General features: G+C 39.8%; 1 protein-coding gene and 1 long non-coding RNA gene across 14 annotated transcripts in view; one reads left to right on the forward strand and one right to left on the reverse strand.

Moving 5' to 3' along the window:
- The window catches only part of LOC140209900 (ankyrin repeat and SAM domain-containing protein 1A-like), a 409,914-nt gene that overhangs the window by 205,260 nt on the left and 186,356 nt on the right, over positions 1 to 18,298 (forward strand). For 12 of the 13 annotated variants that reach the window (XM_072278542.1, XM_072278543.1, XM_072278544.1 and 9 more), the window contains one exon: positions 5,512 to 5,644. In XM_072278542.1, the coding sequence (XP_072134643.1) occupies positions 5,512 to 5,644 (133 nt within the window). Of the gene's footprint in view, positions 1 to 5,511; positions 5,645 to 18,298 lie in introns of those variants that run through there. The other variant, XM_072278550.1, reaches the window with a different exon arrangement.
- On the reverse strand, positions 205 to 17,968 carry LOC140209902 (uncharacterized). Its single transcript, XR_011889092.1, has 3 exons — positions 17,761 to 17,968; positions 16,259 to 16,450; positions 205 to 578 (listed from the first exon to the last, which is right to left on the reverse strand). It is a non-coding gene; the product is annotated as an uncharacterized lncRNA (long non-coding RNA).

Raw genomic sequence — 18,298 nt, forward strand, 5'->3', positions numbered from 1 at the left:
TAAAAGAAAGCAATACTTGTAATTCTTTAGGATATTCTGATGTTATTGTCATGCAGTAGTTTGTATTAACGTACAACATTGAAAGCAGTTATAATGTAAATATGTGGTTAATCATTAGGATTTTAGGACCTATTTGAGTTTATTGTCATAACGTATATATACTCAGAATATAAATGCCAGAATAATTTGCTTTTTCAGCAGCAGCACAGTACATGACAAACATAAGTTAATGAACTTATTTTAAAATTCACATTTTATGCATAACTTACATGACAAAGTAAAGACAATGACATAATTTCAAATTAGAGAAAAATAATCCATGACCATATTAAGTTTTTGAGGTTGGTTCAAGAACCTGATGGCAGCGGGGAAGAAGCTGCTGTTGAACTGTGGTATGCATCTTCAGGCTATTGTGCCTTCTGCTTAATGGCAGCATTGAGAAAAGAGAATGGCCCAGATGATGCGGTCCTTAATTTTGGATGTTGCCTTCCTGTTCTCAATAGTGGAGAAACCATTACCCCCTGTAGCTTCTTTTTCTCCGATCCCGTATCAGGCCATGATATGACTAGTCAAAATGCCTGTAAAAGTTCATCAGTGTTTAACATATTGAATCTCAAAGTTTTAAAAGCAGAGGTGATGGTGTGCTACCTTCTTGGTTGCATCTGTGTGCTGGGTGCAGGATAGAATCTCCAAGAATCTGATAACCAGAACTTGAAGCTGCTCACTCTTTCCAGTGCAGAGACTTTAGTGAGAACTGTGCATGTTCTCCTGCCTTCCCTTTCTGAAAGTCTCCAGTCAATCTTTGTTTTGCTGACATTGAGCACAGAGTTGTTGTTACACCAGTCAACCAGCTGACCTATCTTACTCCTGAATGCCTGCCTCACCATCTGCCAACAACAGTGGTGCCATTGGTAAATTTCTAGGTGGCATTGGAGCGATATCATTGGGTTCAAGTGAAGCTGGTATTGATTTCTTCTAAAAATTAACCTATTGACATTTTGTAAAGTTTATACTTCTATGCTGCAACAAAACATTTTTATTTGCATGTGTTTACAAAGTTCAGAAAAATTATATCCAGAGGACTTTGAGATACCTTTTACTTTTATGCTCTCTCTGGGACAATTTATGACATCTAAAGAACCCAAGTCCTCCATGGATAAATTTCTTCTCCTTTACAAAATACATTTGCTGTATTATTTGAGTTATTCTTAATTGACATACAGAGCAGAATAGGCCCTTCAAGCCCTTCGAGCCATGGCACCTGTTGTTAGGTGAATGAAAATTACTGGTAGATATAAAGCAGCTTCTTTATTCGACAAAACAAGGATAGCAGGCATCATACGGAGATGCTTTAGGTGGAAAGATATGCTGGCCCAACGTGGGATTTTATATTTCATGTGCCAAACATCAAAGGACAACTCAGTATTTACAATGTATGGACAATGCTTTCTTTGAAATGCTTCTGGTTCGCATCCACACCACACACATCCAAATTAATTTTAATCATCATTGTCTGGGCTGGGATTCACAGCTTTTAGGAACCCATTGTTCAGAACTGCACTCCAAATTAAATGCACAATACATTTTCAGATGTGAAGACTGGTAGCCAAAGTCAGTTGCTAAATGTAAGTGTCCGCAATCCAGAAATCCCTCTAACACCACACAGCAATCCCCAGATTTAGTTCCAGGCTAATCAGAGAGCAATTTACAGTGATCAATTAACCTACAAAATGATACATCTTAGGGCTGGGAGGAAACCGGAGCACCCGGAGGAAACCCATGCGGTTCCACAAACCCATTCCCACAAACTCCTTGTGGGCAGTGGTGGGAATTGAACCTAGGTCGCTGGTACTATAAAGTGTTGTGCTAACCAGTATGCCATCATGCCACCTTGGTTATATTCAAGTTATTTTATTATTTATTTTCTGAAGGTGGCTATTTTTTCTTGCCAGTGCATGTACCCTCCAAGCTCGAGAAGGAAGGTAAATCAGTTTATTATAAAGTCGTTATTTATTGCCGTTTGTAGAAAATGTGGTGGAAACCATATCCCTACTTAACCAGAGCTTAGCCAGTCATGCGGCTTTTTGTTAAAGTTCAAGTTTATATTATTGTCATATGAACAAGTAGAGATGTAATGTAAAGCTTAGCAGCTGCGTCATGGACATGCAGCATCATATAAGCAGCAGAACCAGAATTAGGTTTAATATCATCAGCATATGACGTGAAGTTTGTCGCTATGCGGCAGTGGTACATTGGAATTCATAATGAAGACTGTGAATTACAGTGAGAATACATGTACGTGTATGTATGTATATGTCAAAAAGTAGTGAGGTGGTGTTCACAGGTTGAATGTCCATTCAGAAATCTAATAGCAGAGGGGAAGAAGCTGTTCGTGAATCATTGAATGTGTACCTTCAGGCTTCTGTACCTCTTCCCTGTTAGTAGCAATGAGAAGAGGGAATGTCCTGGGCAATGGGGATCCTTAATGATGGATGCCGCCTTTTTGAGGTATCGCTCCTTGAAAATGTCCTGGATGCTGGGGAGGCTAGTGTCCATGATGGTGCTTACTTCGATCCTGTGCTGTGCTCCCTCCACCTTCCAGTACCAAACGGTGATGTAGCAAGTTAGAATGCTCTTCACAGTACATCTGTAGAAATTGGCGAGTGTCTTTGGTGAGATACCAAATCTTCTCAAACTCCTAATGAAATATAGCCACTGTCATGCCTTCTTTGTAACTGCGTCGTTTTGTTATGCCCAGGATAGATCCTCAGATGTTGACACCCAGGAATTTGAAGTTGCTCACCTTTTCCACTTCTGATTCCTCTGTGAGGACTGGTGTGTGTACCCTTGTCTAACCCTTTTTCAAGTCCACAGTCAGTTCTTTGGTCTTACAGACATTGAGTTCAAGGAGTTCCTGCAACACCACTCAGCGAGCTGATCTATCTCACTCCTGTACGTCTTGTCGCCATCTGAAATTCTGCCAACAATAATTGTGTTATCAGCAAATTTATAGATGGTCATTGAGCTGTGCCTAGCCACACAGTAATGGGTGTAGAGAAAACAATGGACGAAGCACACATCCTTGAGGTGTGCCAGTGTTGATTATCAGTGAGGTGGAGATGTTATTTCCAATCCACACAGTTTGTGGTTTTCCAGTGAGGAAGTAGAGGATCCAGTTGCAGAGGGATGTACAGAGGCTCAGGTTTTGGAGCTTTTTGATCAGACCTGTAGGAATGATTGCATTAAATGCTCAGCTTAGTCAGTAACCAACAACATGACATAAGTATTAGTATTGTCCAGGTGATCCATGGCTTCATGAAGAGCCAATGAGATTGCATCCACTGTAGTCCTTTTGTGACGAAAGGTAAATTACAGTGGGTCCAGGTCCTTGCTGAAACAGGAGTTGATTCTAGTCGTAACCAACTTCTCAAAGCATTTAAAAACGCAAACACGAGGAATTCTGCATATGCTGGAAATTCAAGCAACAGACATCAAAGTTGCTGGTGAACGCAGCAGGCCAGGCAGCATCTCTAGGAAGAGGTACAGTCGACGTTTCGGGCCGAGACCCTTCGTCAGGACTAACTGAAGGAAGAGCTAGTAAGAGATTTGAAAGTGGGAGGGGGAGGGGGAGATCCAAAATGATAGGAGAAGACAGGAGGGGGAGGGATGGAGCCAAGAACTGGACAAGTGATTGGCAAAAGGGATATGAGAGGATCATGGGACAGGAAGCCCAGGGAGAAGGAAAAAGGGGAGGGGTGGGAAACCCAGAGGATGGGCATGGGGTATAATCAGAGGGACAGAGGGAGAAAAAGGAGAGAGAGAGAAAGAATGTGTGTATATAAATAAATAACGGATGGGGTACGAGGGGGAGGTGGGGCATTAGCGGAAGTTTGAGAAGTCAATGTTCATGCCATCAGGTTGGAGGCTACCCAGATGGAATATAAGGTGTTGTTCCTCCAACCTGAGTGTGGCTTCATCTTTACAGTAGAGGAGGCCGTGGATAGACATATCGGAATGGGATGTGGAATTAAAATGTGTGGCCACTGGGGGATCCTGCTTTCTCTGGCGGACAGAGCGTAGGTGTTCAGCAAAATGACCTCCCAGTCTGCGTCAGGTCTCGCCAATATATAGAAGGCCGCATTGGATCACCGTAGATGTGAATGCTACTGGACGAAAGTTATTAAGGCAGCTCACCCTGCTTTTCTTGGCACTGGTATGATTGTTGCTGTTTTGAAGCAGGTGGAACTTCCAGCTGCAGCAATCAGAAATTGAAGATGTTTTTGCATACCCCCAACAAATGGTTAGCACAGGTTTTCGGAGCTTTACTAGGTATTCCATTGGGGCTTGTTGCCTTGTGAGTGTTCAACCTCTTGAAAGATACTGACGTTGGTCTCCAAAACAGAGATCGCAGGGTCACCAGGAGCTGCAAGGATCCTCAAAGCTGTAGTTTTATTCTCCCTTTTAAAGCGTGCATCTAAGGTGTTGAACTCATATGGGAATGAAGCATGACTGCCTTTCATGATCAGCACACAGAAATGCTGGAGGAACTCAGTAGGCCAGGTAGCATCTAGGAAGAGAACAGTTGACGTTTTGGCCTGAAATGTGCCTGCACTCTTTTCCTAGATGCTGCCTGGCCTGCTGAGTTCCTCCAGTACTTAGTGTGTGTTGCTCGGATTTCCAGCATCTGCAGATTTTTTTCTTGTTTCTGCCATTAATGATGTTAGGTTTCACTTTGTAGGAAGTAATGGCCTGCAAACCCTGTCAGAGCTGACGTTCATCCGATTCCATCTCCAACCTTATTCCAAGTTGTTCTTTTGCTCTTGAGATAGCCCTCTGAAAGTTGTACCTGTCCTTCTCATATAGTTTTGGGTCACTAGACTAGATCTAGCCCTCAGTAGACTAGAAATCTCCTGGTTCATCCATGGCTTTTGATTTGTATGTTCTTGTGGACACACACTCATCCACACAGGTTTAAATGAAGTCAGTAACAACTGTGGCATACTCATTCAAACTTGAAGATGAATCCCAGAATATAGTCCAGTCCGCCAACACAAAGCAGACCCTTGAGCACTCTTGCTCCTCTTTTGTCCATACTTCCTGGTCTTCACTACTAGTGCTGCAGTCTTCAGTCTCTGCCTATAATTAGTGAGTAGAAGTACAGCCAGGTGATCAGTCTTTCCAAAGTGTGGGTGTGGGATGGCACAACAATTCTCTTGATGGTAGTATAACAGTAGTCCAGCATGTTGGCTTCTCTGGTTCTACATGTGCTATCTTGATAATAATTATTTGGAAACTATTTCAAGCTAGCCTGGTTAAAATCCCCCAAAATGATGAGAAAGGTATCGGGGTGCGCTATTTCATGCCTGTTGATTATGTCACTTGTTCGTTTGGGTCTGAGCGTACAGCACGAGTTCAGGAGTTTGTCAAGTTGTAGGAAGTGACCTCTGGCTGTTACATGTATGTCTTTCGAAACTCCCTCACTTAACTGAACTGCTTTATTTCTCTCTCCAGGATACAGCTCTGCTTGCATCTAATGTTAACCATTCATTCAAGAGTCAAGAGACCAACCTCCTATGTGACCCATGTCAGAGTAAACCAAACCTAGCACTCAATCTTAAACCTTCATCTGTGATTGGTGCCACAGGTAACTCGATAACTTGCACTACTTTTATCAAAGATCAGCCATTTGATAACTGAAGCAGTATGGTGTGGCATTGTCATTTAATCCCTTATGGTAGGTGTGTGGTTTGTATATTTGTGTGCTTGAATCGTGTAAAATCTCATAGTATACATTGAGATTTCTGCTCTCCTTAAAATATATTGTCTTTTGGATTTATGTATATATGCTTGTCACATTCTTTTACGAGCAGGGTCCTTGATGGCAACATTGGAATAATGAATCAAAAGAATTACACAAGAAGATTGGGACAATGCTCAAGAATGTTGGTTTATGTATGGTTTGTTTTAAATTACTTTCTGGTGCTAAGGTCCCAAGTATATGTGGATATAAAACTGCATTGATAAGGTACTTTATAACTATGAGAAATGCCAGATTAGTTAACAGTAAATATGAAATTTTTGCTGTAATTTATAGTGCCTGCAAAAATCATAATATGTAACATGATGGAAATAGATATATTTTCATCTCCCATTAGTGTGCATTCAACCGTGCTAACATGACCTTTGTCCATTGAGTACCAAACTACACTGATCAAAAAAGCTCCCAAGGACAGGGTTCCCTGCAATGTCAGTGACTGCAATGATTTGTACTGGGTTGGTTAATTGGTCACAAACAAGAGAAAATCTGCAAGTGCTGGAAATCCAAGCAACACACACAAACTGCTGGAGGAACTCAGCAGGCCAGGCAGCATCTATGGAAAACAGGGAACAGTTGACATTTTGGGCCCAGGACTGGGGAAAGATGGTGTGGGGAGGGGAGGAAGAAGTACAAGGTGGTGGGTGATACTTGCGAGGGAGAGGGGTAAAGAGCTGTGAATTCAATAAGTGAAAGAAAAAGGGGTAGAAAAGGGGGAAATCTAATAGGAGAGGACAGAAGACCATGGACGTAAGGGAAGGGGGAGGGAAACACCAGAGAGAGGTGATGCACAGGTAAGGAAATGAGGGGTGAGAGGAAAATGGTGAAGAGGAGGTGGAGGGGCATTACCAAAAGTTCAAGAAATTGATGCTCATGCCATCAGGTTGGAGGCTACCTAGATGGAATACAAGTTGTTGCTCGTCCAACCTGAGTGTGGTCTCGTTAATTGCTTATTGTAGATTGTCTCGTGATTGGGTTAGGGTTAATCTGGTTTGCTGGGTGTTGCACAGTGTGGCTGAAAGGGCATACTCCATGCTGTTTTGCAAAATAAAATAAAAGTAAGAATGTAATGTTTGGACTTTCTCAGGCATCGGTCAGACCTCACTTGGAGTATTAAGAGCAGTTTTGGGCTCCTTATCGCAGAAAAGAGAGGATCCAGAGGAGGCTTCCTAGAATGATCCCAGGAATGGAAGAATTAATGTATAAGGTTTTGTGTTTGAGCTCGCTGGAGTTTGGAAGAATGAGGGGGATCTCATTGAAACCTATCAAATGTTGAAAGGCCTAAACAAAGTGAACATGGAGAGGATGTTTCGAATACTCGGTCACTCTAGGATGAGAGGGCACAGTCTCAGAATAAAAGGATGCCCCTTTAGAACCGACATGGGAGGAATTTCTTCAGCTAGAGGGAGATGAATCAGTGGAATTCATTGCCACAGATGGCTGTGGAGGCCAAGTCGTTGGGTGTATTTAAAGCAGAGATTGATAGGTTCTTGATTATTCATGGCGTCAAAAGTTACAGGAAGAAGGCAGTAGAATAGGCATGAGAGGGATTAAACCTCAATAAATCAGCCATGATGAATGGCTGAGCAGACTTGATGGGTTGAATGGTCAAATTTTGCTGCTATGTCTTATGGTCGTATGGTCAACAGGAGGTATTATGTAGATAGAATGAAGGCATGGCCATCTATCAAAAGAAAGAGCATATACAAGAAATTTGGAACTATATGGAAAGGTAAAAGTTCAGTAGATGTTAGAGACCAGAGGGAAGGCCATGAGAGCTGTTAATTTGCTGCATTGCTGGATGGAAACAAGAATAGGTCAGCTGCACAGTGTGATGAGTTATGAGTGGTATGAGTCATTATGTGAGCAACTGAATTTTGGATAAATTAAAAAAAACAAGCTGGTGGAGAGAAGGAAGTTAGGGAGGCATTGAAGAAAAGAATAGGTGAGACAAATAAGGGAGAGTTGAAACATCAGCTAGAGAAGTAAGAATTATCTTGTGTACTCTTTGTGGTTTTTTAATATAGTACAATATATTTTGCTGCTCTCATACTAAGATAAGTAAAATGTGGAAGTTTCTATTTGTTGACATTACTTCGTCAAATGTCCATGGTGACTCTATTTTGGCAAATTGTGGCATCCAAATCTTGTTGTTGTACTCTGACAACACTTTCAAATTGGTAAGTTTATCTGTCATCAGCTTTGCAATTTGCTTCAATTTCAACTTCATTTTCAATGCTGTTCCATTTCCTTTGATTTGCTTGGGCAAAAGGATTGGACTAGGGGATAATTTCCTGTAATTTAATGGCATATTTGGCCTCCAGAAGCTTGTGGACTAAACTCCATTAGTTTCTTTAGATGCATTTCTAGCCTTGTTGAAAATATGCAAGCAAAAATTGTAAGTTGAGATCCTTACCCACCCCTGATCATAAATGTGAGTGCGTGCTTGCGCGCGCGCACACACACACACACACACACACACACACACTTTCACACACTCTCTCTATAATAAAGTTACTATAATAAAGAATGATTATTTTAAAGAGAAATGTTTTTGTGGACTGCATTGTGACATGCTATGTAAGAGGGGGTCACATTAAATTTAGATTAATTTTTTAATTAACTTGCATTCTTCTTGGATTAAAAAAGTCTATTGTGCTTAGAATGTATGGTATTTGTAAAAGTCTTTGCCACATATATATAGGTAGGGTGCCTAAGACTCTTGCATGGTACTGTATTTGTCAACATGAAGCAAAGGGCAAGTTTGTAAATCTGGCAGGAGCAAAGGATGTTGGGAATGGCAAGGATGGAGCACCGGGGGAGGAGTGTGGGACGGGTGGCCAAGGAGGATTGCCGGGGGTGGGGTGGGGTGGGGTGTGGTGTGGGTGCAGACAAACTTAGCCCTGCACCAAGCATGGCCATTTGATTTCCAAATTTCTATTGATCATTACTGAATGTCTCTCTTGTGCTTCTCCCTCCCCTCTCAGCCCACAATGGAGACCTGTATCAGGATTCGGTTTATCATCATTCACATATCTCATGAAATGCAACAGCAGGACAGTGCGATACATAAAATTACTGCAGTATCATGCAGAAGTCTAGGACACTGTAGCTATAATTTATGTGCCTCAGACTTTTGCACAGTACTGTATCTAGTAATTGATTAATACCAAGCAAACTCTTTCCAAACTCTTACACCATGGAGATTTGGGATAATAGCCTTACTAAATAAGTGGCATTGATGAAAGTTAAATTGATAGGATACTTTGGTGATATAAATCAATCTCATTATTATTTTTTAAATGTGCTTTGCAATACCGAAGTTCCATATACTCTTTGAAATGTTCTTCCCAGGCTACACATTCTTGTGCACAACAGATCCAATGCAAGGTTCTAGTCATTAAACTGCTTGATGTCATTGTGTAGCCTTGTCTCTAGTATTTGTAAGCTGTGTGTTTTTGTATATATTTTTCTCTCCTTCAGGGGACAAATATTACCATTGATTTGAGTTTGAAAGACTAACTGGAGAACAGAGAATCTTATTTTTTATATATTTAGTGATACAGTGTGGAGTAGGTCATTCAGACCTTCAAGCCACACTGCCTCAGCAACTCCACAACCCTGATTTACCCTAAACTAATCATGGGACAATTTACAATTATGAATTAATCTAGCCCGTACATCACTGGACTGTGTGAGGAACCTGGAGCACCCAGAGAAAAACAATGCATTCTACAGGGAGGACATGCAGAGACTCCTTACAGAACAGTGCTGGAATTGAACTCCGAACTCCAGAATGCCCCAAGCCATAACAGTGTTGCATTAACCACTACGCTAAATGTGGTGCCCTGAAAGAGAATCTTGAGAAAGAAGCCAACTCAATTCCTTTTTCAGCAAACAGGAGAATCACTGAAATTGCTTTTGTGTTCAGACACAACGAATCAAGTTGTTTCCTCTGCAAGGTGATACAGAGGATAACATTTCCTGCTGGGCATGATAAAAATTAAAGTAATATCACCTTCCAGAAAGCTGTGGCATTTTCTGTGAAAATTAGGATCATAATTTACTCAAAAATGCAGACTAAAAGAAACCTTTAAATTAATTATTCATTTCAGACTTGGATAAAATTTTCAATTATTGACCAAATTGCCTTGAATGTAACTGAAAGTAATTAGTTAACACAGTGCCATGAAAAAGAATTCAGCCTCCACAACTATTATCACATTTTACTGTCTCATTTTCTAGATTTAAAATATATTGAAGTAGAATTTTTGAGCAAATCTACAAAACATTGTGCGTCATGTTAAATCAAAATAAAAATTCCAAAACCTGTCAACAATTTACTAAAATTTTAAAACCAAAATTGTGAGGCTGAGAAAGTATTCATCCCCTTTGTAATTACAGCACTAACTTTCCTCAGGTGCAATATATTACCTTACCAGCTCACCCAATTTGTTGATGTAGAAAATTGAGGATCACCAGATTAAATACCCCCTCTCTCTCTGTAAGGTCCGACAGTATGGTAGATTTTCAACAAGCCAAAAGGAAGACAAAAGAGCATGCAACACAAGTCAGGCAAATGATAATAGAGAAGAACAGATGTGGGGAAGAGTACAAGACCATCTTTAATGCACTGAGCATACCTTGGAACTCAGTGTAGTCCATCATAAAAAAAGTGAAAAGTGGCTTCAACTGGAGATGAAGTTCATGACTCCACAATCTCTAAGGCCTTGCACAAAAAGGGTATTTACTGAAGAGCAGCAAGGAAAAAGCCCTGTCTAAAATAACATATCCTTGCCTATAAAGACTTTGCAAAGCATCGCTTAGAAGATATGTAAAAATTTGGAAGAAGGACTTGTGGTTGGACGAGACTGAAATAAAACTTTTTGGCCTCAACACTAAATGGTGCTTTTGACGTAAATCTAATACTGCACATAAACTAGCTGACACCATCCCAACTGTGAAGTATGGCAGAGGTAGCATCTGGCTATGGCGATGCTTTTCAGCAGCAGGGACTGGAGATCTGGTCGGCATATATGGGGAGATGAAAGCTGCTAAATACATAGAAATCCTGGATAAAAACCTGCTAGCCTCTGCCAGAAAGCTTAAACTGGGAAGGAAGTTCATCTTTCAGCAGGACTACGACCCAAAGCACACTGCCAGGGCAACCATGGAGTGGCTTCAAATGAAGAAAATTGATGTCCTCGAATGGCCCAGTCAGTCCTGACCTTAATCCAATCAAACATCTCTGGCAAGACCTCACGATTGCTGTCCACCTCCACTTCCCAGCTAACTGACACACCTTGAGCAATTTTGCAAGAAGGAATGGTAAATCTTGCTCCACCGTGCTGCGAGACAAAATTCAACTGGGTCCTGTGCAAAGGGGGATGAATACCTCTGAAGTGATGACATTTTATTTTTGAATTTTTAGTTTTTCATGCTTTACAATTTAACCTATATTTCGGGCTCTACTGTGAAAAAGGAAGCATATTCATAAATAGAAGTTCTCATTTGATGAAAATCTCTGGTTGTACTTCTCAGTTATGGGAAAAAGGGTTGAGGGCTGAATACTTTTACAAGAGCTTGTAAGTCTTCATATTTGCCTTGTACTGTATACTTTGAATTAAATATAATTGACTGGACAATGAATTTTGTACTGATGAATGATACATTGTAAAGTGTTACAGATTTAGTCATTGTACTGATCTGATCAGCTATGCTTTTGACCTTTAAATGTTTTCTGCACTGTTGCAATTTTTGGCAGAGACTTCTGCATTCCACTTGCAGCTTGCATGTTCTATTGGTGGTTTGGTACATAATAAATCGTTACAGAACAAGCAAGCAGTAAGAGTTAGAACTCCATGTCCTGATCTGAGAACTATCACAGCCAATGTTTGAAAGGCAAATGCAGTTCAAGTCTAAATTCATATCAACTTGAAAATCTCAGTGGGTTACTGGATAATAAATTAGCTACAAGAATTGAGAGTATTTTGTTCTGTGCATTTGTTTTCCAGAATCAGATCCATCTTTCAATAAGCCCATTCTTTAGAGTAATATGTTTGTGTCCATTTAAGATTTGTCTTGTCTTGAAGTGGTGAAGAATGCTGCAATATCTTAAATAGGAATGTTGACAAAGTATTTTGCAGGGCTTAATCAGGAAGCGGCTCTGCAGCATTACATAAGGAACCTAGCATGTAAAATCCAACTTATTTGTGGGTTCCATAGCATTAGAAAAACATTAAACACCATTCAAAATTGAAATTTTGTTATTGAATAGATCACTTCAATCAGGAGATGATAAATAGCCCTTTTCTATGCTGAGCCCATCATAGATCAGTTTTCTCATAAAGGCAGAAAATAAAGTTGTGTGCTGAAAAAATTATACTTTGGAGTAATTGCAGATCAGGGCTAACAGAGTCACCAATTTTGGGTGAGCTTCAAGTACACTGGTGAACAGCAGACATATCTTTTCAACTTTGTTTTCATTTTAAAGAAATCAAAGTTGCAGAACTGTACAAAGCCAAGTGTAAAATGGGAAATCAAGTTTTAACATTTCAATTATTTTATGCTTTCTTTTAGTAGCCTGGCACCACATTCTTATACCATCATTAAGGCTTCCTTGTGCTCTTCTGAACTTTTCTTTGTGTAATTTTGCAGCAAACGCTTTTCAGACAGTACAGGAAATTGATCTGTTTATTTGTTCCTATTTTTGCTATAAGTAGCTAACCAAACCCTTCTAAATGAAGGTATTTTCTGAAATATTCAGGGTAGTGATTTGACCTCCTATGGCTGTATTTTTGGACATAATTAACAGAAAGCTGAGGTGAGAATGTACTTTATTTTAAGGTGTACTCTTATTTCACAAAATTTGCTTAGTGCAGGGAGAATAAGGAGAAGTTATCACATCTGTGTAAGTTAAGCATCTCTGAAGCCTGTAACTAATTCTCTGGTTGAGAAGTTGCTACAATACAAAGTTAAAAGAGGAACTACTGAGAGCTAGTGATTTAGTCAATGAATCTGGACAGTGCCAGTAATTGGGGATCAAAAGTGGAATAGGATGATCCCCCTGGCACAAAAACACCGAAGAAAATGGATTAGGTATACTGACCCCCCCAAAGCCTCCTTCCCACACAAACAAAACAGATCAGGCACATTGGTCCCCAAATCTCCCCACCCTCACACACACACAAAACCCTAAAGGGATCAGGCTCATTGACCCCGAAATCCCTCCTCCAGCATAAAAAAAATGAACAAAATGAATCAGGTACATTGACTCCCAAATCCCCCTCCCCGCACAAAAGAAAACAAGAAGATTGGGCAAAAAACACTGAATATATATATAAAAAAAACTATAAGACTAAAAAAAAGTCAATAGTGCAAAGTCCTCATCCAAATCGCAGAAGAAAACCTGGGCAACACTCTCCGGGTGCAGTGGCAGGCTCTGATACAGAGCAACCAGTCAAAAAAGCAAGTTCACTCTGTACTTGCTTTGGTGCTTCAGTGGGCAAACAATGGGAACTTTAATTGGCGAAATGCAGCCAAACATTGGCTTGTGCCCTTTCCTGCAGCCTGCCTGTAAAGAGGCTTGCGCATGCTGCCTTTTCCTCCCGGAATCCTCTAAGAGGCTGCAGAGAGCAATAACACTCAAACGATCTCCAAACTTCACTCTTGCCTTGATGTTTCAGTCGCCTTTGTCACTTTAATTGGTGAACAGTAGAAGCTATAATCAGCAAAATGGGGTCAAACATTGGCTCGTGCACCATCCTGCAACCTTCTCATTACAAGGTTCACTCACACTGCCTCTACCTCCCAGAATCCTCTCAGAGATTGCAGAGCGCTGAAGCACCCAAACAATCTCCAAACAGCAAAACACGGGCTCCAACAGTTCCAGAGTCACATTCAAGATGAGAAACAAATGTAAAAGGCATAAAAAAAGTGAAAAGATGGTTTCATGATCTATCCAAAGGATGTCAATCAAAGGAGCATTGTACGCAGGCACTATCTTGGCCAGAAGGGTTCCCTCCATCTGTGATATTTTGTTACAGATATTACAGATTCTATAGTAGGAATTTGCCATTGAACCTGTTTTGTTGCATTAAAGTGGTATTATGCATTTAAAGGGAACAGTGTCAGTGGGCCAAGCAATATCTGTGGAAGCAAAGTGATAGTCAATGTTTTTGGTTGAGACCCATCCAGCAATTTTTGCTTCAGATAAAAGCATCTGCAATCCCTTGTATCTCTATGCATCAGAAGGTATGGCTTCTTGATTAATTTTTACAGATAATTGTATTAATGTGTTTGTATTTTGTTAATGGAGTTAGAAAAGAATCAGGTGCTCTTTAGCTACTTTGTCACTGATTCAGATTTAACCTGCCCTAATTTTAACAGTAGTTCGAGGTACTTAAGGCTTCATGACATTGACTGTAAATGACAATGTGAAGCTCTTTTCCCTGTGATTTTTCTATTGATCTACCCAATGGAAAGTTTGGTAGAGTCTGGCCCAATTCAATAGCAGATCTTTTTCTTCTTTCCTGACAAGTTATGGTGCCCTTCTTTCTGCACGGCATGCACTTTGATTGCCAACTGCCAGAAGTTAAGATGAATGGAATTTTTCAGCCTTTTGTTTAACCAGAATATTTTAGAGATGTCTGAGAATATGGAAGCTGGAATCTGGAGCATCAAATTGTTGGAGGGTCTACTGGGCCCTGCCTCACTGTCTTACTACTCCTAATTTCCTCATTAGTGGTTTTCTCTATCCTCTCTTGAGTCCTGAAGCAGGAATTCAACCCAAAATGACAACAGTTCCTTCCCACCCCTCACCACACCCCGATGCTACTGGACCCATTGAGTTCCCTGAGCAGATTCTTGTCAAGACACTTGTCTTCTTACAATGCATCAGTACCCTATCTTTTCTAGAATTTTGTTTCAGTTGGTCATTCTCTGTGTGGCATGTTATTGTTACTTTATGTACATCCTAGAGATGCAAGCTTGTCTAATGGCCTGGCTCATCAGTTATAACATTTTTCTAACTCTTAATGTTCATATTGCTTTCTCTGTACTTGCATCCCCACAGAGGTAATTCATTCACTTTTGATTGGGGAATTGCTGAGATGACCAACATTTATTAATTGCCCTTGGGAAGGTGGTGGCAAGCTGTCACCTTGAGGCAAACTAATGCTTTTTGTAAAGGTACTTTCATAGTAGTATTGTGTACGGAATACCAGCATTTCAACCTGATATGTTAGGGAATAGAAATGTATTACAAATCAGAATGCTGTGTGAATAGAAGGGCGACCTGTGGATACTGGTGTTCTCTTGTGCTGGAAGCTCTTGATCTTGGTAGGTCAGTGATTTGGGAGGTACCGTAAGAGTAGTCTGTGCAATTAATTTCAATACATTTGCAATTGATATACTATTCCTCCACTGTGATAGGGTGAATTGATGAGATGCCAATCAAGCAAGCTGTCTTGTCTTGGATGGTGTTAAACTTCTAGAATATTGTTGCCTCAACCAGGCAAGTGGAGAGCATTTCTTCTGACTCCTTACCTGAGGCTGTGGGATTGGAGGGGTTGAGTCTTTTGCTGCACATACCTGTGGTTTTTCCAAGGGTATTTAGGAGATCTAGCAGTGGTGCGGTTGAAATCAAGGGTGGTGGTGAGATTCCCTCTTGTTGCAGATGGACATTTCTGGCACTTGGGTGAAGTGAAAATTACCTGCCAATCTTCGGCCTATGCCTGCATGTTGTTCATGTATATGGATTGATTCATTTGCTGAGGACTTGCAAATGAAATTGAATGTAAAGCAATCGGAAGTAAACATTCCCACTTCCAATCTGTGGAATGAAGGTCAGTGATGAAGCTGCTAAACATGGTTAGGCTTGCAGTCTACAATGACAAACACATGTAGTGATATCCTGGGGCCTGGACATTGTCCTTTGCATGAAATATAACATTAAACATTGGGGTGTTTTCTCCTTGATGGGCCATTAACTTTGGTTTCACCTGGATGACTTGATGCCCTGCTTGGACAAGTGTATCCTACTTGTTTTATCTTGTCTACTGTTGATAATTGTGTTTCAACTGTCAAGGTAAAATTTGGAGAATTTTCCACCTTATTTTCCTCAGAGATGCTTCAAGCTTTTTGACTCATGTATTTTGATGTCTTTTTGTATGGTTTGAAGATGTAGTTAATGATTTTTTATTAAAAACTGTAGACGTTGGAAATGTGAAGTGTGAAGTATTGTCATCTTCTGTTTCTGTGTTGTATTTTGTTTAAGATGTAGGCAGGATATGTTGAACTGTATTGTATTAATGGAGAAAATATACAAGATATTGTTACAGGGGTATCAGGATAGGCTTATGAGACTGAAACATCGAGGTTTCTAATATGATTTCTTATAGCTAATCTTCATAGCATGGGAGTCAGTTTTGTAATTTTCCTCACCACGTTAGTGCGGCCTTTCAGTGCCAGCTGCACAGAATGCAGAGTACTGCAAAAGGTTGGCAGTGTTGGTCCCTTCTGTCTGGACGCATGCCTTGGAGAGACCCTACAGCAGTCTCAGCTCTCTCCAATATTTCAGATGTGCTTGCTTGATCACACTATTCCAAGGGATGTGCAATGTCTGGATATATATACCTGACAGAAAATAGTTAGGGAATCATGTCATTCTTAAAAGATCATATGAAAAACATTTTATTTAGACATCAATTACACATAAATTGGCAGTGCAGTCTGTAAATTTTGATAAAACACAGTAACTTTTAAGAATATTCTGCTCTTTGACCTTACTATCAGCTTGCATCTTCAATGTAAGATTTTCCCCCCACTAACCAACACCATGCTAGGGCTTAACTGCCGTGAATTCGAAGGATCAAATTACACAATACTTGGCATGTTTTTTGATTTTTTTGATAAACAAGTGTTTAGATTGCATTGATGTTTTAACCTAATGTAAAAAATGAACGATTTTTCTGTTTGGATATTAGTGAATCTATTCCCATGGACAACTTTGTAAGATCTTATAAGCACATCTGACATTGCCGACTGTTTCTAGTATAAATAAAAAAAAGGAATGTTTGTGCAGCATCTGAAACCTAATGTTTTGCTGTTGAGCTTCAGCAGAATTGTGGACATTGAGTCATATCTGCTGTCTGTGCTATGTCACTAGGCATTTTGGAATTGGTTATATATTATGTATATTGAAAAGTAATGATACTAACCTTATTGTTCAATTTCATTGTCTGCATTTGACATACAAAATTATCAATTCCTTGATTGGAATGGGTTTCATCACTTAATTTTGTTACCTAATAATGTGATGGCATAACCCCTTTAGGTCCCTTTAAATTTTGGCACAGATTAATTCTACCCAAGAACCCCATCATTTTATCATTGGTATGACAAGCTAACCAATTGTATTGTTTTCAGTTGTTTTTATTGAGCTGTTAAGTGTCAGTGTGGTGGTTATTATTGTATTATATGTGTTAAGCTTAGAATAATCTTTGATATTTTAGGATAATTGATCTTCAGTTACTTGAATGGAAAATTCAATGTTAAATCTTAACGATTTACACTTAAAATTCCTTTCAGAATCACCGTTAGCATGGTTATCTGAGACACTATCACCATATGGGAGAATATCAGCTGACAAAAGTGGGAATCAGAATGGGCAAAATAACACTTTAAAACTGGTTAAGGTTTGCAATACATCAGCGAAGGAGGCTGTCGTTATTCAGCCTCAAAGCCCAAAACATAAAATTGGCCAAGAACCTTGAAGGAAAATACATGATTGAATTAACTAACAACTTGCTGGAAAGTGAACAAAATATACCCATAGGACCAAATGTGATTTTGGTCTTGGTTTCAGCACTATTTCATTAATAGTGTCAGAGCATGGTGTTCATCATGGTGTTAGAGGTAGTTCAAACATTACATACACGTCTTACCTTCAAGTAGTCTGAAAGTCAGTGCCAGCAAGGAGTTGAACAGTCACCCAAGGTGCAGCAAGGTCAATAGGTGGAGTTAGGAAAGCATTTCTGTATTTTCTGGCACCAGAATGTTTTTTTTTCAGCATTTGAATATAAAATACATTTGTCTTTCATTAGCAGTTGTAGAGACTACTGAAAAATTTTCAAGACGGTCCAGCCAAGTGGATTTATGGACTCTTATCTCAGAACTAACTTCCTCAAGTTACCATGCCCTTGTTCTCTGCACCCTCCCCCTCCAGCTGAATATGTAAAAATAAACCCAGTAACTGCTAAATGATTTGCAATTGTCAATCAAGTGAATTTTCCTTTCCCAACTTTCGACATTTGTATATTCCCTATCTGTTGCCCAAAATCATGTTACCCTTAGAACTATCTTGAATTTTAAATTAAAATGACCAACCTTGCAGATTAATATTTACTGATTATGCATGAATTTTAAATAATATTTCTCCAAATCAATATTAGGATATTAATTAATTCATGCTAGAGGCCTAGT

This window comes from Mobula birostris, chromosome 14 (genome assembly GCF_030028105.1).
Source record: "Mobula birostris isolate sMobBir1 chromosome 14, sMobBir1.hap1, whole genome shotgun sequence".
In the NCBI taxonomy this organism is placed as follows: Eukaryota; Metazoa; Chordata; class Chondrichthyes; order Myliobatiformes; family Myliobatidae; genus Mobula; species Mobula birostris.